Source organism: Vulpes lagopus, chromosome 10 (genome assembly GCF_018345385.1).
Source record: "Vulpes lagopus strain Blue_001 chromosome 10, ASM1834538v1, whole genome shotgun sequence".
Taxonomy (NCBI): domain Eukaryota; kingdom Metazoa; phylum Chordata; class Mammalia; order Carnivora; family Canidae; genus Vulpes; species Vulpes lagopus.
In genome coordinates, this window is record NC_054833.1 from 37,202,586 (window position 1) to 37,226,867 (window position 24,282).

Sequence of the window (24,282 nt, forward strand, 5' to 3'; positions counted from 1 at the left end):
TGAGACACTACTGAGCTGATTAAGGCAGTGAAAGTGAATTATTTCTAGACAGCACCCGTCACCCAGGGGGCCCTAAGCTAGTAGGCAAGTGGGCATAGGTGCTCTAGGACTCTATGCTTTCCATGACTGTGAGGACTAAGGTCAGGAAAAGGTAGAAATAATAATCCAAAATTATTAAATAAAATTAAAATATAAAAATTATATTTATATATATTTATATATATATTTATATATATTATATAATATAAAATTAAAAATAAAATCCTAACTTTGGAATCCTTTGCATCAAAGGTCTGAGAAGTAAAACAGAACTTCTGTTTCCCCTGCCCATCCTCTGCTAGAGAAAGCCAAAGGGAAGTTCAGTGCTCCTGTGTTCCTCAGAAAAGAGAAGAGAAGCGGGCCAGGTTACCCCAGGTCCATGGCTGGGATTTCCAGTCAGTAAAGCACGAGCCACCCTTGTCTATTCCAGGAAATGAATGAGCGAGCCCTTTGGGTGACAGTAAATTGCTTCTGTTCTCCTAAGGGAAAATGTCCATCCAATTCCATTTACAAAGGAAGGTCTTCTGCTAGAGAGGGTGTCCTTCACAGTAAGATCTGGCCGGTCACCAGGATGACCAAATGCAACAGTTCCAGCCGCCCTCTCCTTGGATGCACCTGCTACATTTTTAGATTTCACATTTAATTGCATTATTCACATTGACTGACTAAATAGGTGCTCAATTAAAACTGACAGTTGAACAGATAAATGGATGGACAATAAATAAACTAGACCAAATCCTTCAAGAGCAGAGGCCAGCCGAAGCCCAGTGGCTAGCACACAGCAGCCAAGCTGTAAGGGCGTATGGAATTTGAAAGCTCCGCACCCTGGCAGCATGTTTAACGTGTCCCACAAGGGGAAGTAAAAATCCAGCCCAGGATTTTGACAGGAGCTGCTGCTTTAAACAGAACAGAGGTCCGGTCGGTGAAACAGTGGCTTATATACTGTTTGGTCTCTATTTTCCATTTCTTGTGGATTTTAATTACCTACATTGTCAGCACACACATAGAAAACCTCAGTATGAGGTTAGGTATGTATGTATATTGTACAGTATCGAAAAAGGCCTGAATTAAACATGACACGACAACCTCTTTTGAGTCAGGATTCCACCATTACTTAGTTGTACGGATGTGGGCATGTGTCAGGGTTTCCATTTCCTTAAAGGCCAAGGACACAGTCGTTAGTTACATCTGCCCCCCGGGATGCAGGAGCAAATGAGGCATGGGATCGCCAGGCCCGAAGCATGTGATTGGAGGCTCGGTGTGTGCCAGGAACTGCGGTATATGTTGGGGCAAATGCAAAGAATCCTTATACTCTGTGCTGCCCTCCTGGAGCCCACGGCCTGGTAAATCACTTTGAAAAGGATAAAGCGCCACCGAAATTTAGAGGTGATGATAAATTGCTATCGCCAGCATTGTTTTCACTGGTGTCCACATGGGCACCATGCTCTGCTGCTCTGACTGGAAGCTCCAGGGGCAAGTGTCAGGGTCCCCTCTTTCCTCTGCACACCTGACCCCCCGCCCCAGGCTCCCCATTCAAGAGGTCAAACTCCCTGCTCTGTGGTGCCTCAGTACCTGGCATCCAAGGCCTGTCTTAAGGCTGTCACTGCACTGCCTAAAGAAGTGGCTCTTTGGATCCTGGCTTCCACTAGAGCCAAGAGGAAAACACCAGAACAACTGCCCTCCGACATCCAACAGCTGCAGAGAGAGAACCAGCTTAGTACCACCATCTCCCTAAGTCTTGGAAAATGTCAGAGCGACAGATGCATCTGCATTCCGAAATGCCTACACCCAAATAAACGAAGTCCTACTGTCAAGGGGAGGGAGTCCGCTCCACACTCAGCCCTCAGCTGCACCCCCATTCATTTCTCTCTGCAGGGCAGGGGGGAGACATTACTTCCACAACTCCTGACTTCTCTAAGTTTTAGCGAACACACTAATCCTTTCAGTGATGTGCCCAAGTAACTTGTTTTTAAACGAACAGGGATCACTGTTGCGTTGTTAATTTGTTTATTGTCTCTCTACCCTCTCTAGGATGCAGGCTCTACTAGGGCAGAAATTGTTTTGTTCGCTGCAGCTTCTGGCATCCAGAACAGCACCTGGCATGTAACATGTGGTCAATAAATACTGGGTGGATTAATTAGGTGGGGGAAAGGGGCGCAGAAGGAAGGATACATGTATTCTCAAATCCTCCTCTCCTGCAAGAGGAACAACTGTTGCCCTGACCCGGAATCAGAAGGCCAGAGAAAGTACTGTTACCATGGCAACCACAGCCCCCCCCCAAAATCAAAACATCCTTCCAAACTGCCACAGGTCCCTGGTGGGAAAGGACCCAGTTATTCCTCTCTGTACACTGTACCTGGGCCCCAGGTTGATCACTGGCCAAAATACTGCTTCCCACTTGTTCTTGTTTTCTGGAGTCTCGTTTTGGGAAAGGTCAACCGCTCTCTACCTACATAGGCCGAATTAAACTCCCTGAATAGAGACCACCCTTAGAAGAGCAGCAGTCTCTGGTCTCTGGGCACCGATAGTCCGATGGAAGACGCAGACGGCACAAAGAAATACAAACATGCAAGAAACCAACAGGCTTAAAGCCAACAAGCCATTATGTAATAATCCAGATTCATGTCAATGGGATATGAGGGGTAAAATCACTCAGCTCCAAGAGGACGTCTTGCTTCGCAAAATGATTTACAACCAGAATTCCTTGAAAATCAAGTTTCTGGGGGCGCCTGGGTGGCTTAGTTGGTTGGCTTCTGCCTTCAGCTCTGGTCATGATCTCAAGGTCCTGGGATGGGTCCTGCGTGTGGGAGGTTCCCTGCTCGGCTGGGGGTCTGCTTCTCCCTTTGCCTTCCCCCTCTGCTTGTGCGCTCTCTCTCAAATAAATAAATAAATAAACAAATAAATTCTTTTTTAAAAAATTATTTATTTATTTATTTATTTATTTATTTATTTATTTATTTATGATAGTCACAGAGAGAGAGAGTGAGAGAGGCAGAGACACAGGCAGAGGGAGAAGCAGGCTCCATGCACCGGGAGCCCGACGTGGGACTCGATCCCGGGTCTCCAGGATCACGCCCTGGGCCAAAGGCAGGCGCCAAACCGCTGCGCCACCCAGGGATCCCCAATAAATTCTTTTTTTAAAAAAAAATCAAGTTTCTGTATAGTCCTTCGTGTATTTGATTATTTACTCCTTCTCTAAATACCCATTTACCGAGCTCCTACGATGTTCCATGCAAAGACCTCAGCAGGCCCCAAATAAAACAAACGCTGAATAAAATAAACTCCGCCCTCGCAGCATTATAAAGGATGCAATGTGACCAAATAATCGCAATTCAGGAACATAATCACAAATGAGGCACACGTCATAAATACCGGGGTCTGGAAATACCTCCCAGGGGAAGGATCCAAAAGGGAAGAAAAGCAGGGCAGGGTGGCAAGGTGGGAAGGTGTTACAGAAGGGGAGTCCCCGCTGAGGGACAGCGTCCATGGAGCCCTGGAAAGAAGAGAAGGCCCGCCACTCGAGGTGCGGAGAGGTTTCTGGGGCTGGAGGCACAGGCCTGGGAGCAGCAGCCAAGGAGGAGGTTGGTGAGCAGGAGTGAGGGCACAAAGACCACTCAGGCTGCAGCCCAGAATTAGGGACAGGGCTTCCCTGGGGGCAGGGAAGCCAGTTAGGAGGACACTTGAAGCGCACACACGGGAGAGATGGTGGCCTGGGCAAGGGTGGCGGAGTCAGGAAGAGGGACATGAAGAACATGTTTCCAGGGGAGGGAAGCCTTATGAAGCTGATGGGTACCAACCCTGGGATGCTGGAGGAGCCTACGGAGAGGGACTGGGCTGGAGGGAACGAGGCCCAGTTCAAGCACCCCGACGCTGCGTTCTTAAGAACCTCCCCATGAAAATGTCAATGAGTCACCCGCAGGTCTGAGCCTTGGGCTCAGGAAAGAGAGGAGGTCTGAGAGGCAGCGTGACAGTCATTATCCGACAGAAATGATTAAAGCCACGCCAGTGAATGAACCAGCCCCAGGACCCTGTGTACGCAGATGGAGGAGGAGGTGGTGCAGAGGGAGGGAGAGGGGAAGGAGAAGGAGATGTCAGGAGCCTGGAGTCAGAACCCCAGGCAGACGGACACTGAAGAGACAGACAGACAGGAGCGGCCCACGAACTATAGAAGCTCATTCTCAGCACCTATCGGTAGATCTGAAAAGTGACATCTCGTGATTAATCAAACAAGTAACCAACCACTGTTCCAACTAAGGCTATGCAAACTCAGCCTTGCAGACGGCCCAAAAAACATCTCCCTTTTACTGACGAATAATAACCTTAGCACACCTCCTCAGACTCACCTACTTAGTCTTACAAGATGAAGAGAAACCTATTCCCTCTGCTTTACGGAGGAGAAAGACGCCGAGACGGGGAGAGACTGAGTAATCAGTCCAGGACCACAGGGTGGGAACATGAGCTGAACCACAGCCGACACCCCTGGATGCCTCGGATGGTCCCCTAGACTGGTGCTGGGGTGCTGGTTCTAGGAAAAACCATCTAGAAGCGAGGCTATGTGGGCTTCCTTAGTCTGCTGATGAAGATAGGGCTCCATCCCCTCACGGAATGGGCTCCCCAGACACGAGGTGGGCCGCACGCCCAGCTGGTGTGCAGGGTACCTGTGCTCCAGAGCCCTCTCTGCCACCCACCAACTTCACGGCCTTGGACTTCTGTTTGCTCCCAGTTGAGACGACCACACAAATCCCATCCACCATGAAGACTAGCTTCTCCGGGAGAGATGCAAGAGACGCAGAACCAGAGCTGTAGGCATCAACAGGTGGCAGGCCGAGTGCAGAGAAGTAAGACAATGTAGTAGTGCCATTTGGTCCTAGGACCCTCCTCCCGTCTCCCTCCCAGCTGACTCTTTGACTCTTTCCTCAGACCTTTTTTTTTTTATCTCTTTTTTAATGCTGTAATCCAAATCCCATAGCTCCTGAAATGATCTTTTTCACATTGCTCTCCATATAGGTTGTGAGCTCCTCAATGGAAGGGCCGTTTGTGTACATCCCTGTATCCCAAGCACCTGGACACACAGTACCTGATCCCTGGTAATCCAATAAACATTTCAACTGTGAGAACTAGCTCTCCTGAGTTTTCTGATCTTTCAGCCTCATCTCTCGAACTACAAACAAAAAGCACATCCAGTCATAGAGCCATTTCAAGAAACAACCCAAGCACGGAAAAGGCATCGGAGAGAGAGGAATCTTTCAGTGTCACTAGGAACTTGCTGAATGGTCAGGCGACTTTCTACTCTGCTCTTCCAATACGTGTGGCTGCCAATTCCCCCAGTAAGTCCGCCGGGCCCCACAGCCCCCCGTGAGGTCCAAGTAATCACTAACAGAAACCCAGGGCTTCCCTCAGAATCTGCAGGCCACAAGTTACTACCAAGAAGAAGTCGACAGAAAATCCTCAAAGGATGACGACCAGTGTCTCATCCTCACTGAGGACAAAACTAGAGAAAATGGGTTTGAACTGTACTAGGGGGGATTAGGTTGGATCTTAGGAAGAACTTTCTCGGCAGTGGGCCTTGAAACCTACAGAGAAGTAACCAAGAGAGGTGGTACAGTCCTCTTTTCTGAGGTCTTTTTTTTTTTTTTTTTTTTTTAAGGAGGTCCTCACATGTCAGGAAAATGTGGTTCATCACAGACAAAGAGAGAAAAACCCATGTTGTCACCCAAGCTAAGGGCAAACCGTTCTCTGGAGAAGCTCCACCCTGTTCAGAGTAACCTTTAGTACTGCCATTCCATCCATCCCTGAGAAGCAAACAAAAGGTCAGGAAGGGCTGTGGAGCGTAATGACCCAGCTAGAACACAAACACTTGCCGGATCAAGGCAGATGGCTCTGCGGCGTCAGACTAGCACTGGCGCATACGCGTGGTTGTGGAAAACACGAGGACGAGGCTAAGTAGCATCTCTGATGAGCAGGCTCTTAACCCCACTTTGGAGAAGCATCGCATCCTGAGGGCTCCTCCAGAAACAGTGCTGCAGGAATTCTTTTTTTTCCCCCCCTCATTTCGCAGACTCACCTGTCCTCAACCTAGGGACTTTACACGCCGCCCTACCTTCTACCGGGAAAAGGTACAGGAGAGCCCAATGAAACATAAAAAAGTCTATCACTTAGAAAGGAAACCTGAATGAGAAAACACAGCATTTTTTTTTTTGAGATTTTATTTATTTATTCATAGAGACAGAGAGAGAGGCAGAGACACAGGCAGAGGGAGAAGCAGGCATCATACAGAGAGCCTGATGTGGGACTCGATCCAGGGTCTCCAGGATCATGCCTGGGCTGCGCTAAACTGCTGCGCCACCAGGGCTGCCCAAAACGCAGCATTCTTAATAGACATAATTGTTTCCAACTTAAAGAGGAGGAAGTCAATTCAGAGTTGAACCTAATAAATGGTATAATCATAATTATATATTTCGGAATTATGGTTTTTGTAAAATTTTTTAAACAGATTTCCAAGTTAAAAGACCATCTTGTTTATATCACTGTAATATGCAGAAGAGAATTAAACTCAAGTAATTTTGGTTATTCACAATTCTTAAGAGAGAAAGGAAGAAAAGTTTTTTCCTCAAATTCTTACATATATGGCTACTAAATTTCTTTTAATAGAAAATTTTAATAGAAATTTAATATTCTTTTAATAGAAAATAGAAACCTACTAAATTTTCTTTTTTTAAATTTTTTTTTAATATTTTATTTATTCATGAAAGACAGAGAGAGAGAGAGAGAGAGGCAGAGACACAGGCAGAGGGAGAAGCAGGCTCCATGCAGGGAGCCCAATGCGGGACTTGATCCCGGGTCTCCAGGATCATGCCCTGGGCTGAAGGCAGGCGCTAAACTGCTGAGCCACCCGGGCTGCCCACCTACTAAATTTTCATTTTTTTCATCATAGCACATAAAATAAAATACATAATACACCCAATATGCTGCCCGTGGTTGGGTTAGCACAGCGAAATGATGAGCTGTGTCTTCCTCGTCCCGACTGTCCCCAATGTTTGTGTTAACTACCTATTTTATTACACACACGATAGCCACTGCCTTTTAGGATGCAAACATTTCTTTTATGAAGCTGGGAGACCTTTGCAGAGCCTCAGAAATGTGTCACTAAACCCACCGTCCACAAGATCTTTCTGTAATCCTCCTCATTGTGGGGAGTGCAAATATGCCAGGGTTACCATACTCCCCTTGCCCCGGCTGGGCCCCCAAGGCAAATTCTTTTTCCAGAGTTGTGAAAGACAAGGGAAAAACCAAGTGGGTTGTTGTTGTTTTGTATGTATGTGTGTGTATGTTTTTTTTTTTTTACTTCCCTCACTCAGCCCCCTCATTTCCTGACTACGTTTGCTAACCAAGAAGCAGCAAGACTACAACCCTCTGTGGTCAAACCAAGTAGGTAAGAGGCAGCAGGCCGGGAAGAGGCATTCCTGCAGCGAGGGCTGACGTGGGGAGTGCTTATAAAGCCTGAGGCAGCTCTGGAGAAGAGACAGTTAGAAACTGGCCCAGACTTGAGGTCAGAGGTCTGAGTCCCCGGGCCATAAGCCAGATCTGCCACCGTGAGGTGACGTGCCTAGAACCTTATTTCTTTATCTCATCTACAAATCAGGGTTGAACCAGAATCTCAACACAGAGTGTGCAGGAAGGATGCAGAAAGGACTTCACACCATGGGACCAAAAAAAAAAAAAAAAAAGCAATGAGCAGCAGGGGGAGGCCTTCAATGGAAAAGCCACAATTTCCCTATCCCCCAATCATCCACCGCTGATCTGAGCTGAGGCACAGCCACATCTTGCTGATGATTCTGAACTCTATTATTTGAATTGAAAATCCAGACACACAGTGTCTGGAAAACAGAGAATATTTGACACCAGGACTATTTTTAGAAGGTGGCACGGGGCGGCGGGGCCAGGGGGTTGGTGTAGCCAGCCCCTGCCTGCTGTCTCCTTGCTACAGCTTGAAGCCTCTCCGTCCTGCCTCCCCGCCTCCCCTCTCCCATCTGAAGGCCTATGTTTGATTTTCGGTTATGCATCTTGGATGGAAGCTTTGCCATCTCCTCCGGGAGCAGGAAGGTTGTTCTCAGGTGCCGAAGTCACAGGGCCAGAGCTCGCAGACCCCCCAGGCCCAGCCCAGCCTCACGAGACGTGTAAAAGCCCCATCTTCCTTCACACCAGGTACAACAGGCCCTGCATGCATCGCCACACCAACGTGGGCCACGGAGGCAAAAACCCGAGAGCGCAAAAGCTCCAGATAAAGGCCTCAGGGCGCATGAAGCTCTTGCACACACCCCAGCCCGGCAACCATGGCGGGGGCCGCTCTCAGGCCAGCTTGGCGGGGCTGAACACCTGCTCCGGGCCCAGGGCTCACCCGCCGAGGTCAGGAAGCTTAGCCATTCAGACGCCGTAATGGAAAACGGTGTTACCCTAGAAGCAATTATCAGTGACCAGCCTAGCAACTGGTGGATGGAGAGTACTCGAGAGAAACCAACCACCCAGGGCAGAACCATCGCCCGCTAATATGCCCCAGGATCACCCCCCCCCACCCCGTCTCCTGGCTGATACATAACCGGTGCCCCCAAGACTGTAACCCCCATGGAAACTCTTAAAAATACCACCTCCCACAGGGGACCCTGGCCAGTGTGAGTCAGCCCGCGGGGCTCCACCTTGACCCCCTCAGTTTCCACCAACTGTCAGCATCTGGAAACCGCATCTACAGCCAGAGGCCAGCGGCTTGTCCCGGAGCCCGCGGCCCAGGCCGGTCAGCAGGGGCCTCACTCGCGGCGCCTGCCCATAACGCTTCCTCCTGGAGCCTTCACATCCTGTGCCCTCGTCCCCACCTTCTCTCACACCTTCCCCGCCACGTGGGTGGTTTCTCAAACATGCAAGAGCCAGCGGTTTACAGGCCCTGGAGAGATGGTCTGTCAGGAGCTCGGGCTCTGGAATGGTTCAGATCTCACCCTCGCCTCTGGTTGACCAGGAGCAAGTTGATCTCTGAACTTCAGGTTTCTCAGCCATAAAACCCACCTTGAGGTGGGGGGTGGAGGGTGCTTCTTGTGCAGATTAAATGTGATTGTGGACTGAGGGTGCTCAGCAGCAAACTTGGCCCAAAGACGCAGTCCCCGCCCTCAAGGATTTATGGGTCTAGTAGGTTTTCACTAGTTTCACCTTTCGCAGCACTAATTGCTGATGCATCACGGGGCTCCTCTGCGTTTGTTCTTGCTGTTTTGTGTTGAGAAAGCATGACATTCCTCTCTTCCCCCACTCCCCGGGCTTCTCATACATGGCAGGGTAAGCACAGAGCATCTGGAAGCCCAGTTCACCTGGCTCCCCCGGAAATGGAGCTGAAACCAGAAGCAAGGCTCTCTCCAAAGGTCAGAGGGAAGGGCTGAAGAGTCAAGATAAATACTCCAGCGACGCCATTACCTGCCAACCCACACACCAGCAAGGCTGGCACCACCAGGTGGATACCCTTGGTCTACCTGGCTGCGCAGACCCAGTGAGCGCCGCTGCCTGAGGTCAGATGTGTGCAGCAGAGCAGAAACCCTGAGGCTCTAAGGTGAAGGGACTCTAACCAGGGTGAGCATGTTATACAAAAGAGGGGAGAGAACAGCGAAGGGAAACGGTGGCGCAAACGATGACGATAACGGGGCGGTGGGGGGGGGTGTCGCCCTGGACAAAGAGGCAGAGAAGTGCTGAGTCCCCTGGGAAGGCAGCCTACAGGTAGCCATCCACACCTGTACGCTGGGCCCTTGTCAGCGCTCACTTCCCCCTTCAAGGAATCAGGACAGGATGCCATCCCGCCAGATGCATCTCCCTGCAGTTTCTGACTTTTCACCAGAATCTGGCAGGTCAAGAGAGTTTTGGGTTTTTTGTTTTTTTTTAAGATTTTGTTTATTTATTTGACAGAGAGGAAGAGACAACCAGTGTACAAGCAGGGGGAGCTGCAGAGGGAGAAGCAGGCTACCCAGTGAGCCGGGAGCCCGATCGATCGATCCATCCGGGCTTGATCCTAGGACCCCGGGATCACAACCTGAGCCGAAGGCAGTTACTCAACTGGCTGAGTCACCCAGGCACCCCTCAAGAGAGAGTTTTGAATAATTGCCACAACCAGTGACAGCCAAGGAATGCAGGGGGACGTGCAGGCACGAATTCCAAAAGCTTGTCCCATTCACTTCAGACTCTGTTGTTCAGGGAGCTCAGAGGACAATGTGGCCAGAACTAACTAACTTAATAAATAAATAAATAAATAAATAAATATTTTTTTTAATTGCCATCTTATGTTAAATGGTGGCAAAGACAACGATTCCCAGCCAGAGTGCTGCAAGAACAAAGCAGGGCTCAGGCCCCTACCTCACCACCCAGTTCACAGAGGGCACCGCTCAGCATCTCTCCCAGGTTCTAGAACCTATAGCGGCTCCTCCGTGAGCTGAATCCTCTTTGTTTACTGAGCACACGGTCAATGGGATCTCAACGCATTGCTGTTAACTGACTGATAAACTCAAGCTCAAAGTCTTCAGCATAAATCTGTCAGCCCATCAGTTCACCACCCTGTTTTCCACATCCCTCATCGAGACCATTCGTGGTCATCCATTCCCATTTTCAAGCCAACAATCCACCCCCTACCGCCACCCCGTGCTGCTTTTGCCAAGCATCTGGTCTCCATTCAAAACTCTGCTCTTAGAGCACCTGGGTGGCTCAGTGGTTAAGCATCTGCCTTTGGCTCAGGTCCTGATCCTGGAGTCCTGGGATTGATTCCCGCATCGGATTCCCCGCAGGGAGCCTGCCTCTCTGCCTGTGTCTCTGCCTCTCTCTCTGTGTCTCTCATGAATAAATAAATAAAATCTTAAAAAAAAAAAAAAAAAAAAAAACCTCTGTTCTTGGGGCACATGGGTGGCTCAGTTGGTTGAGTGGCCAACTCTTGATTTTGGCTCAGGTCATGATCCCAGGGTCATGGGATTGAGCTCCACGTGAGGCTCCATGCTCGGCAGGAAGTCTGCTTGAGATTCTTTCTCCCGTGCCCTCTACCCCTCCCCCTGCTCACATTTGCTCTCTCTCAAACAAATATCTAAACTTTTAAAACAAAAGAAAATTTGAAACACCCACTGCTCTCCACAGTAAGCAGAGGCATGCCTGCGGAGGGCCAGCATGATGAGGAACAGGAGCACTGAGGTTGATTTATAAAGGGTGTGGGTTTCCTTTTGGGGGTCACGAAAATGCTCTGAAATTGACTGCAGTGAAGATTATGCATATTCAGGAATATGCTAAAAACCACTGAATTTTATACTTTAAATGACTGAATGGTTGGTATGTTACGTAAATTGTATCTCAATAAAGCTGTCATGGGGGGAAAAAGAAAACCTCAGCTCTGAACTCAGCTCCTCCAGGAAATTCTGACTTATAAATTAAAGATACTTCCATTCCAAACAGTAGAGAAAAAAAGAATCATTCTTACACTCATTTTTAATTTATTTGTCAACAAACATGTATCGATCACCACAGACGGCCAAGCACAGTGCTAGACAGTGAGGATACGAAGATGAACCAGACGAAGCTGGGCGTGCGTTATTTCAGTACTGCACCCCAAGGCCCTTGGTTCTCCAAACCATCTTCTCCACTTCTTTCTTCCTAGGATTTTTTTTTAAGATTTTATTTATATATTCATGAGAGCCACAGAGAGAGAGAGAGAGGCAGAGACACGGGCAGAGGGAGAAGCAGGCTCCCTGCAGTTACTCCTGCAGGGAGCCTGACATGGGACTGGATCCCAGGACCCCAGGATCACGCCCTGAGCCAGAGGCAGACGCTCAACCACTGAGCCTCCCAGGTGCTCCTCTCGATCCTTTCCGCGTTTAACTTCGTGCAGTTAAAATCCACAGCCCCTTGCTTTCTATGGCACCAGACCCTGGAGGCCTGAAAGGGGCTTTTCTCCGCTGCACAGAGGTCGACTCGGAGTGGGGAGTGTGGAGAGGAAGGAAGGCCAGCAGGCCGGGCCTGGAATGCTGATGCCCCGGCTAAACCAGCCCAGAGCAGAGCAGTTTGCCAATCCTGTAATGCGTGAGGAGTCCCAGGTGCGGCTGGAAAACATTTGCACGTGTATTAATCCTGAGACACGTCTCCCTTCTCCTTTCCATGATGAAGATGACACACACAGAGCATGACTGAAGTGAGGTATCTAAGGTCCCACACCCACTACACGACAGAACTTAAATTTAAACTGAAATCTTGGGGCAGCCCGGGTGGCTCAGAGATTTGGCGCCTGCCTTGGGCCCAGGGCGTGATCCTGGAGACCCGGGATCGAGTCCCACGTCAGGCTCCCTGCATGGAGCCTGCTTCTCCCTCTCTGCCTCTCTCTCTCTCTGCCTGTGTCTCTGCCTCTCTCTATCTCTCATGAATAAATAAATAAGATCTTTTAAAAAAATAAACTGAAATCTTCTAGCTTCACGTCCAATATTCTTTCTGGTCTGCTGCCTCCGAACGCCAGCTCCTTCTCAGGCAAACTTCCTGGGCATCTACAAGCATCTACTCGCTTGACTGCTTCTTTTCCCTCCATGCAGCCTTTCATTTCTAAGGCCTCCCCATGATGGGGTTTTATCTTTGCAGAGATCCGGAGAGATTCCAACAGGAGACAACGTTAAGTGGGTAAGAGACGATATGGGAATCAGACCAATTTGGGTTTGAATCCAGAGTCTGCCTTTATTACACACACACACACACACACACACACACACACACACTCTTCTCAGCCAGCAAGCCATCATTTAAAAGACTGCTTTCATCTACACCTAGAGGGTGAAAATCCTTCCTGATTTTAAGAATACTGAAGATTCCATGGCATCCTTGGACAACTCTCAAAACCAAGAAAACCAAGTCAATCGGAGAAGGACAAACAGTGTATGTTCTCATTCATTTGGGGAATATAAATAATAGTGAAAGGGAATATAAAGGAAGGGAAAAGAAATGTGTGGGAAATATCAGGAAGGGAGACAGAACATAAAGACTCCTAACTCTGGGAAACGAACTAGGGGTGGTGGAAGGGGAGGAGGGCGGGGGTGGGGGTGAATGGGTGACGGGCACTGAGGGGGACACTTGACGGGATGAGCACTGGGTGTTTTTCTGTATGTTGGTAAATTGAACACAAATAAAAATTAATTTATAAAAAAAATAAATTAGAAAACATTTCCTACATATTATAAAAAAAAAAAAAAAAAAACAAGAAAACCTTTCTTAATTCTAACCAAATCCACTCCCATCCTCACCCTGGCCGCAATGCAAGACTCTTTTCCCCATATTCTGTCCTCAATATGCGTGCCAAATCCCCAAGCCAAAACGGGGTCTCTATTAGGGTCTCTCGCATTTCAGGGGAGGCTCTCTATGAGGGTCTCTCACATTTGAGAGGAAAGCTGACAAACCATGATGAACTATGTTTTTAAATTTTTTTTATTGGAGTTCAATTTGCCAACATATAGCATAACACCCAGTGCTTTGATAGGGATTGCACTGAATTCAAGATTAGCTCCTGGCTGGCTCAGCTGGTAAAGTCTGGTTGTGACATCGGGCCCCACACTAGGCATAGAGATTACCTTAAAAAAAAGAAGAAGGGGGGCACCTGGGTGGCTCAGTGGTTGAGCATCTCCCTTTGGCTCAAGTTCTGACCCAGGGGGTCCTGGGACTAAGTCCCACATCAGGCTCCCCACAGGAAGCCTACTTCTCCTTCTGGCTATGTCTCTTCCTCTCTGTGTCTCTAGTGAATAAATAAAATCTTAAAAGAAGGAGAAGAAAAATGAAGAGAAGGAATTTAAAAATAAGATTAGTTCCCACCAAGCTTGCTCCTCTTCTCTCGACTCTGTGTAAAAGGCAGCAGGATGGGGCACCAGACAGAAAGAATTGTTATCCTCAGGTCCACAAAAAACTACATCCGCACTTGAAAGTAGAACCGCTTCCAGTTAAAGGAAAAGAGATTGGGGAAAGCTTATCATAACCCCACTAATTCCTCAGTGTCCCCTCAAAGAGACAAGGCCTACTTCTTTTTTCTTCTTCTTCTTTTTTTTTTTAGTAACCTCTGCACCCAACGTGGTGCTCACACGACCCTGAAGAGACCAAAGCCACAGGTTCTCCCCACTGAGCCAGCCTGGTGCCACCACTCTGCTTCTTTTGCCTTTGTCCATACTGCTCCTCTTTCCTGATCTCATGCCCCTGGCCTCATACTTTTCCTGCTGTTTTCTACCACCTGTCTGTATTGGTCAGTTTGAGACTCTCTCTTTCAGCATCTTTATATTTTCTAATGGCTCCACCTCCTCCAGAGGAGTGAAACTGACTTGTCTCAATTGGTCACACGAGTCTCCACCCATCCTCCTCCTCCAACTTGGCACCTCCTTTTTCTACCCAGTCCTCCCTGCTCGCCCTCCAGGACCCCATCAACATTAGCCGGTACCAGATGGAACTCAGGAGAACATTCAATAAACACTGGTTGAATTGATGTGGATGAAACAGGACAGGCTGGGAGGAGGAGTCCTGGGTAAGGTGGCCAATCCTTCAGTTGCCCAAAGAAGGGTGCCAACCTCCCTTAAGAGATAGAACTCTGGAGTGTCCTAAAGGAGCAGAGTCCATGGTATCAAAGAGCCTGTAAAGGGATCTCTGGGTGGCGCAGCGGTTTAGCGCCTGCCTTTGGCCCAGGGCGCAATCCTGGAGACCCAGGATCGAATCCCACGTCGGGCTCCCGGTGCATGGAGCCTGCTTCTCCCTCTGCCCATGTCTCTGCCTCTCTCTCTCTCTCTCTCTGTGTGTGTGTGTGACTATCATAAATAAATAAAAATAAATAATAATAAATAAAATAATAAATAAAAATTAAAAAAAAAAAAAAACAACAAAGAGCCTGTAAGGATCCCTCTCCCTGCAACCAGGCGGTGGATTTGGCTCCAACACACCTCCTAGCCAAGGCTGTATGGAGCTGCCCTATGGTTTTCTACGCTGGGTGACAGGACAGCCTCTCCCACTATTCAGATGCCACACTAACCCAGGAAAAAAAAAAGGGGGGGGGGGAGCTGCCACAAACCACAGCAGCTCTAGAAGTCCGAAGACTCTCTGTAGTAGGAGATGTGCCTCTCTCAACCTGCATGTTCCAGCAGGTGCCCTCCACGTGTGGGCCAGGACAGGCAAGCTGGTTGTGGCCACGATAACATAATAAAAACTGAAACGGAGTTCAGCGGTGTAAGTGTAGGGTGGAGGCGCCCCTTAACCTCTCTCGGCTTCAGTTGTGTCCACGTCTTAAACGGGAACAACAGTGGTGCCTCGCGCAGAGTTTTCGTGATGCCCGGCGCGGGCTGTAGGGACGTGCCCAGGTTAAGGACCCAACAGATGCGAGCTGCCAAGGGCTTCCCTGTTCTTTCTGCAGGAGGATGGAATGAGATGGAAAGCGGCGGGCAGCCCCACGGGGAGGGAGTCGCAGGCCCCCAGCCCCGGCCCCGGAGGGGCGCGGAGGGCGACACGCGTGGCCGCCGGGGCGCGGCGCAGCAGCCGCGAGGGCGCCCCCGCTGCCCGCCGCCGAGGTGGGGCCCGGACGCCCCCCGGGGGCCGGGGCGGGGGCTGCAGGCGCAGGTGGGGGGAGCAGGGGCGGCGCGGGGACGTACCTGCTCTCACTGCACTCCTTCCGCTCCCTCACCCTGAGCCACTTGCGGAGGAGGAAGCGCTTTCGGCGCGGAGACGCGCTGGGTGTGGAGCAGTTGGACCACGGGGTGTCCTCGTCGCTGGAGGGCGTGATCTCGATGGACGGCAGCTGCAGGAACTCCTTGCCCGGGGCCAGCACGCCGGGCAGCTCCCGCGCCAGCCCGGCCTCCAGGCTCTGCTCCTGCACGTTCTTCGTGCGGCGCATCTTGAAGCGCCGGCGGCGGAGCGTGGGGGTCGACGAGCTGGACCAGAGCGGGCCGCCCTCGGGCGCGCCCTGGGGCGCGGGCACCTGCAGGGCGGGCGGCTGCGGGTTCTCCAGCATGTTGGCCGCCGGCATGGGGTCCGCGCGCTCCGCCGGCCGCCGCCGCCGCCGCGCTCGGGCCGCTCCCGGGGGCCCCGCTCGCCGCCCGAGCCGCGCGGGGGCGGGCCCGGCTCCCGGGGCGCCGCGGGGCAACTCTCCGGGGCGCGCCCCGCTCCGGGCCGCCGCCGGGGCTCCCGCGGCGCGCCCGCTTGTTTTCCTCGCGCGCTCTCCCGGCGGCTGGCGTCCTGGCCTGGGGCTCGGCGGGGCTCGGCGGGGCTCGGCGGGGCTCGGCGGGGCTCGGCGCGGCCCCAGGGGCGGCTCGGCGCGCTCTCAGCCGCTCGCGGTCGGCCGCCCGGGCTGCGGAGCCGGCGTGGCGCTGCAGGGAGGCGGGGGGCGGGGGGCGGGCGGGGAGAGAGAGGAAGCGAGACACTGGATGAAAACAAAAACAGAAAAGCAGGAGCGGGGAGCCAAGGGAGGGGAGGGGAGGTCACTTCTGTCCAGAAAGGGCGCGCACCGGCAGGCAGCGACGGCGGGGGCAGCCGAGCGGAATCCCCCGGGGGGGACTCTACCTCCGCGCGCGGGCTGCTCCAATCAGCCTAATGAAACGGGATCACAAACCAAACTTTCTCAAAGCACCGATTGGCCAGGCAAGCTCCCATTCGTCTAACGCCCAGCTTTTTCTTTGGGGGAAGGGAGGAATCAGGAATTCAGTCCTCACTCCCCAAGGCCACCCAAGACCCAGGGTTGAGGGGAAAGCAGGGGGCTTTTCATTTTCAGCGGGATGTCTTCGAAGAGAAAGTGCTTTCTTCGAATCGTTCGGGAGGGCAGGCAGGTGCACGGGAAGGCTGGGTGTAGTCAGAGCCCCTTCCCCCCTCCCCTCCCGGCAGGTTCCCTGGAGGCTGCTTCCAAAATGACCAGTTGAGAGGAGAGAAGGGTTCTCTTGTGGAATAAGCTGAGGACAGCAGACATGACTTACGGAGGAGGGACAGACAATAGGATCTGAGAGACACAGGACACACAGGACCAGCAAGGAAAGAGGGACTGATCCCTCTCCATCTTGAGCTGCCCTGTCAATACTGTAGCCCCATCCCAAGCACACAATGAAGTTATTGGAAGGTGAGCACCCAGAAGGCAAAGCATCCAGCAAAGCCCCCTGGGAGTTATGTTCCTGGGGGATGATTCAATTCTGCTTCAACCTGCAAGGGGTATGGACTGAGTCACAGAAAGTCTAAGATGTCCCCAGGTCATGGAACCCAGGAAGTGAATCAGCCCGGGCACTGTCTGAAGGTAGGCTGACCCACTCACTCCCTAGACCCAAGCACCTCCAGCCCTGAGAGCCTGGCCCGAGAACTGATCCACTTGAACGAGGCATTCTCCACTGGGACTGAGCCTAAACCAGCCCAGCTTCTAGAGCAGAGGCTGTATGGTCCATTCTCCTCCCTCCCAGTCCAGAGCATAAGCCTCTCCACTAATCGCCTCTCCACAAAGTAGAGTCAGTAGCTTTCAGATAGACCAGGAGGAGCACAGAAGAGTGCACCGTTGAATCCACAATTCGATTCGATTTCTCCTCTGCCCCTCTATGGACTCTATGAGTCCAATTTCCAGTGAAGAGCTGATGCCCAGCTTCCCCACCAGCATGGAGGATGCAGGAACATTTCATGAGTGTCCCAAAGCTGAACAAATAGCACATTTCTCAAAGACTACAAAAACTCACTGCAAGAAAATATGTCCCTGCAGGCCAGTGAGACATCAAGTATGACAACTGGCCATGGGTCGGTCCATCACGCCCTGGAATGACCCGCGGTTTCAGGACATTGCACAATGTCCAAGAGGCCAGGAAACCAAGGGAAGTAAGTTTTGCGCTGGGGGACAGAGGTACTGTGGCCGGAAAGCCAAGGCTAGGCCCACCTGTAAATGACTCCCCGGAACATCGGCTCGTCTTATTTCTGACTCTCCACATCCGGCCATTGGCTCCCTCAAAGGTGGTTTGGTATCACTTTTTTAACTCCCGGACATGACACAGAAAGGAGAAACCCCCTTCAGGTGTCCGGCCTGGCAAGGAACAGAATGCTTCTTCCGGCCCCGGGGGATGCTGAGGGCGCATGATGGCAACTCCAAACTTCAGGATACGGAGTTAAGCCCAGGCGCCAGTTGCTCACTGCCCTGGACTTCCTCCAAGGACGAGCGCTTTGCAGGGGATCCAGTAACTTCCCATTGCCAGGAACCTGCCTGTTGAGGAGCCTGCTGAAACAGGAAGCCAAACAACACAAAGCAAACACACAAACACGAACATGATGATCCACAACACAGGGCTAATCGACTTGATGGGTATGGGGGGGGAATCACAGGGGGACCAGCCCCCGCCCCGAAGTTGAGCACTCTGAATTTAAATGGATGCCTCCTAAAAGGAATTAAAGTCACCAGGCTCCCTCTTCCCACCCACTGCAGCCGCTTTTCCCACCCACAATAGGATTCTGGACCTAAAATCTAAAAATCCTGGGAGATTTAATTTAAGCCTTGGGCACAGCAGTAGTTGAGAATGATCATTTACATTTCACCTGGCCTGAGGGAAATCCTCCTCCAAACGAAATCTGAAATGGTTTCACTTGGCTGAGCAGCAAGCAGATGCCCAGAGGACCGCAGGTCCCCAGCACTGTCCTTGCATACTGCTGCCTTCTTTCCTTCAAGCCTTTATCCACTAAAACCCCCGTTCAAACCACATCCCCCGGCCCCCTGCCACCTGTTTGTCTTTTTTTTTTTTTAAACCATGGCATGACCCAGTGAGATGATAAAGGGGGAACTGCTTTGAGAAATGAGAGCCCCTACGATGGCGAGCCATCCTTACTGTTAAACAGACAACAAGCGTGTTGAGGGAAGAACCAAGTTTCTCCTCTCTTAGATTCCCTTCGGTATCCCGGGTGTTTTGTGGCATAGTAACCTTTACGCTTCTGTAAAGGACGTCCCTACATACTATTTTATCTTCCCAGTGACCTAGGAGTGAGACAAAACTTTATCCAAGGTCACAGATAAATAATAATCGTCTCAAAGACAAAGCCGGAACTTGAACCCAGGTCTTGGGGAACCCATTGGAGGCCACTGGAATCTCAGCAACTGTATCAGCTCTGGAAAGCCGGGGGGCCCCCGTGGCACCCGAATTTTACCAGCCCTCACTTCGGCTGGGTGTATCACGAAGCTCTAGGCCGCTATTCATTTCCATCCACTGTCTGACAAGTGGGCAAATGGAAGCACAGAATGCTGAAAAATCATTTCCCCAAGCAGCTGGCGGCATGGGGGTCAGGACTTCAAAATCTCAGCCCCTGCATTCCTCTCCCTGCCACTGTCCCACATTTGGCTCCGAGAAGACTCTGTGGTTCTCTCCGGGAAGCTGACCTCACCTCTGGCCTCCCAGACAGGTGGTGGCCAGAACAACCTGGCCTCCCTTCCCCCAGCCGCAGCCAGGCCTCTGACTTTAAATGAAAGGAGCTCATATTACCAAGCAACTGTTGTTTATGCTCAGCTGTTCAGGCTCCCTTTTCCTGCAGACACAAGACACCCAACACCTGTCCATTACTTCTGGAGACCCATTAACTATAGTCTGGTTTTCAGCCAAAACTTCAGGAGGGAACCTAAGTGAAAAATACTAGCTGTGAAGCCAGATTTCTCCTGAGTGCCTATCCCACTGATGTGCAAAGGGCCAGACCCCAGGGACCCACCATCCCAACTGCCCAAGGGGTGCCAGGGGCTGGCAACTCCCAAGAGCAGAGCCAGGAGTGTCCCCCTCAATGCTGCTGCCACAAGCCAGAGGGTCCCCACGGGCAAGCTTGGGACGAGGGAACTTCCAAACCCAAGGGCTGGCCTGTGCACAAGGAAGGGAAAGAAGCAGGCAGCAGGCAGCAGGCATGCACCGAGTGGACCTTGACTACCAGAGAAGCTGGAAATCGGACAGAAATGTGAATGATGCTGTGGCACGGGGTTATTATCCTTCTTCAAAAGCAAAGTGAAGGATGGGAGGTCCTACCTTCTAGCTCTCCTTGTGCTGCCAGCAAGAGGAAGTGAGTGTAGAGCTCAGTGTGGGAGATTCAGGTTGGATGATAAACATCTATTGAGAGTAAATCCAGTTAGGGACTGGAATGTATGACCAACGATGGGTAGAATGGCTTTCTCTGAACATCTTTAAAGGTAACTGGAGCTTAGTTAAAGGCAGTGGCAGGAAAGAGATGATGTCTTAAAGGCCCAGTCCCCCACCCCCCCACCAAGGATCTGTGAGGCCCCAGATTCTCTCTTTAAAAAAAAAAAAAAAGGGCAGTTCATTTATGCATCTTGATTACTGGATCCTAAACACCTCCCTGAAACCCATAAACGACTGTAATGTCTTGCATGATGGGACAGAAAATCGGGGACTTGTCACTAGGGTGGTGACGGGACAAGGAGCCAGGAGTGGGGAGACAGGAGCAAGAGGAAGAGCTGGAAAGAAGCTGGGGCCTCACAGACCTGCTATCTGCATTCTGTTCCTTTCAGTAATCCCTACCTCATTTCCCTGAGGAAGGTACTAGCTGCCCAAGACGTCAGGGGAAACCGCACAGGATCTGTGTGGTCACAGGAGGCCAGAGTGTGCTGGCTGAACAAATCTCAATAAAACCACAGCTGGCCAGCCACCAGGCCCAGCATCTCCTTCTGAGGAAGAGAAAGGAAATGGCACGAGGCCTGTGTGGAGTCTCAGGTCCCTAGGACAGGGCGCTGGCTTGGCCTCTCAGCCACCAGGAATGCCTGAGGTTGGCAAAGCACTTCCGCCAGCCTTTAGCAGGGGCCAGGGTGAACAATGACGCCACCTCGGGAGAAAGACGGTCACCAGATAAGCCTCCCTGGTTTAATTGCTCATCAAAAGACTTAAGAGTCAAAGAAGACTTTTTTGCACAGCAACATTTGGCTGCCCTGTGCTCTTGACACCGAGATACCAAGGCACAGCAGACATCATCTTCTTGTCCTCTGAGCCTTACAAGGACGGTCTTTGTGCAAACCAAGGCCGGAAGAAACTTCCTGACGTCACCCTATCTGTCTCCTTGCTGTCCTTGCAGGTGGCATGGTCTGAGTATTACGCTGCTTTCCTTGGAAGTGGCAAATGCCATCGGCACTCCAACCTCGTGACGAAGTGCACAGGCCCAAGGCATGCTATCTGAGCTTTAGACCCCTTTCCACCACTCACTAACTGTTTGGTTTGGGAGTAGGTTGCTTAATTTCTCCATCGCAGTCTCCTCACCTGTAAGATCATAGTGATTAATAACATGTCCCCCCTGGGTTGTCGTGAGCACTCGAACAGCATAGGACACTTCGAACAGTGCTTGGCACAGAGTAAGTGGTCTGTAAACGTGAGTCTCTGTTATCCTGAATTAAGTCCCCTGAGGATACCCCCGTGAGGAAGCAGGACTATTCCTGTTGACTTCCAACTCAAGTTTAATTCTACAAGTACCTGGTAAGCTAGAGCACTGTGTGAGGTTCCTTACCAAGTGCTAAGAGTGCAGCAAGACAAAGAAGGCGTGGTTTGTGCACTGAAGCACACGGTGGAGCAAGGCAGGATTAATTAAGTGCAAAATATAAGTGAAAAAGAGGTGTGAGAAGTGGGAAGATCGCTACATTTTAACTAGAGGGAAAGAGGTGCTGGAGGCTGGCTCTGTGGACGCATCTGTACCTAAGATAAAGTACGAATTCCAGTAGAAAAGAAGAATAGGGCATTCTGGAATAAAGAAACAATTGTTGTTTTTTTAAAGATTGTATTTATTTACTCATGAGAGACACAGAGAGAGAGGCAGAAACACAGGCAGAGGGAGGAGCAGGCTCTCTGTGGGGAACCCGATGCGGGACTCGATCCCAGGACCCTGGGATCACACCCTGGGCTGAAGGTAGCGCTAAGCCGCTGAGCCACCCAGGCTGCCCATAAAGAAACAGTTGTAATAAAGGGACTGAGGGGTCAAGACTCATGAAGCATTTTTTGAAAATAGGGAGCAGTAAGTTAAGGGTCTATGGAGGGACACAGAGGAGATGAGGCCAAATGAGAATCAGATTGGTAAGTGTTCAAAGTTTAGATTTTATTCTTTAAACAAAGAGATGCTGGGATCCTTGGGTGGCTCAGCGGTTTAGAGCCTGCCTTCAGCTCAGGGCGTGATCCTCCAGGGCATGACCCTGGGGCCCCAGGATCGAGTCCCGCATCGGGCTCCCTGCATGGAGCCTGCTTCTCCCTGCCTGTGTCTCTGCTTCCCTCTCTGTGTGTCTCTCATGAATAAATAAAAATCTTTAAAAAAATAAAGATGCTATTCAAATTTTTTGTTTGTTTGTTGCAGGGGGAATGATATTATCAACCTGTGTTTGAAGACCATCAGTTCTAGGGACTGTGAAATATGTAGTGGAGGAACAAAATATGGGACACAGAGTCCAATCTGGAGGCTCGTATTCAGTGTTTCATATTTTTGGAATATTGGCTATACACACAGCAAAGAGTTCAGGTAAAAGATGGGGGAAAATCTGAAATAGGGCAAGAGAAAAATGTGGAATAAGAAGAGGTAGACAAGGAAAAGAAAAGCCCTGTGAAGATCTATTCGTAGACATAGATTGGAGGAAAACCAAGAATGAGGGATGATTCGGAAGTAAAGGGGAGGAAAGGTGCCAACATTTATTGTTGAAAGCCAGGCGCTGGGGCTAAGTGTTCGCACACAAAATCCCATGTAACCCGCTCAGCCACCCCGAGAAAGAGATTTCAAAACTCCATTTTAGGATGATGAGAGATTTTAAAAGGCGACTTGCCCAAGTTCACCCAGCTAGCAAGTAGAGGATGGGCACACCTTTCAGCTAGGGTCTCTCTACTGGAAAACTCATGGTTTTTTTCAGCTACGCCACACATTTCAGAAAGATAAATGATGCCAAAGGCTATAATGAAGTCAGGCAGGGGAAAGACTGAGATAATTCCATTAGATTTTATAATTAGGTCACTGGTGACCTCCAAGAGAAAAACTGCAGTGGAGCAGCCAGAGAAGAAATGCTATGGGCAGAAGTTCAAGAGTGAGTAGAGGAAGTATGAATGGAGGCTTGCAAAGTTACACCACTTCTTCCAGAAATTAGGCAGTGAAGCAAGTGAGTGCCATCTAATTTTTTTTTAAAGATTTTATTTTATTTTGAGAGAGTGCAAGAGGGGAGAGGGGCAGAGGGAGGGGGAGAGGGAATCTCAAGCAAACTCCGTGCTAAGCACAGAGCCCGACACAGGACTCAGTCCCACAACCCTGAGATCACAACCTGAGCCAAAATCAAGAGCCAGACATCTTCCTAACTGACTGAATCACCCAGGTGTCCCAATATCTATTCATTTTTAAATAGTCATTGAGCATCTACTGTGTTAAACATTCTTCTAGGACCTTCATCTGGACTGTGAAAAGCAGTGTGTGTGTGTGTGTGTGTGTGTGTGAGAGAGAGAGAGAAAGAGAGAGAGGGAGAGTGAGAGGGAGAGGGAGAGGTGGAGTGGGGGACATTTAGGGCATAGGGATATCGAGTATTTTTCCTTTTAATTTGTGTGTATTTGTGTTGTATTGTTGGTAGATGCTACGTTTCAGAGGAACAAAACGTGACTACGATTATGCCATTGAAGACAGAGTTCAGCCTGTATCTGCTAAGAAAACTGAAGCATGGTGGAGTACCTGGTAATCTAGCAAATCAATCAAAAAGCATTAATATGCCCAGACTCTAAGCATTCCACAATACTGGGTACTGTGAAGGCCTCCTGAAAAGTTTCTATGAAACCATTTATTCTGAAACATGATTTCTGAACACCTATCAGAGATGACACTGGCCTCCATTGCTTCAAACCTTGGGCGAGAGAGGAGAGCAGAAAACCAATCCAAGAACTACAGTTTGGTAAGAAAAGCCACTTCAGTAGCTGTGTCAAATGCAGTGTGAACCCAGAGGAGAGAGAGATTTTGATCCAGAGAGATCTTCGTGGGGGAGACAGTACCTACCCAAGGTTGAAGGTCAGCAGAGGACCTTTCCAGGTAGAGGAAGCACATGCTTCTAGACAGAGAGGCCACACATGCAAAGACACTGAGGTATGAAAGGGAGCGTGGTATATATATTTTAAAGATTTTATTTTTTATTAATTTACTTCAGAAAGAGAGAGAGAGAGAGAAGCAGACTCTGTGCTGAGCACAGAGCCGGATGCAGGGCTCAATCCCAGGACCCAGAGATCACCACCTGAGCTGAAATCTATAGCGGGA

At 50.3% G+C, this 24,282-nt stretch overlaps 1 protein-coding gene across 9 annotated transcripts in view; it reads right to left on the reverse strand.

The window, feature by feature from the left end:
• GRAMD1B (GRAM domain containing 1B) overlaps nt 1-24,282 on the reverse strand; it is a 181,688-nt gene that overhangs the window by 153,520 nt on the left and 3,886 nt on the right. For 3 of the 9 annotated variants that reach the window (XM_041772296.1, XM_041772295.1, XM_041772292.1), the window contains exon 1: nt 15,693-16,133. The exons of 3 other annotated variants lie outside the window; for them this stretch is intronic. In XM_041772296.1, coding sequence (XP_041628230.1) covers nt 15,693-16,066 — 374 coding nt within the window. In that variant the 5' untranslated portion in view covers nt 16,067-16,133. Of the gene's footprint in view, nt 1-11,877; nt 12,141-15,692; nt 16,149-24,282 lie in introns of those variants that run through there. 3 more of the 9 variants (XM_041772303.1, XR_005990406.1, XM_041772294.1) reach the window with 3 other exon arrangements.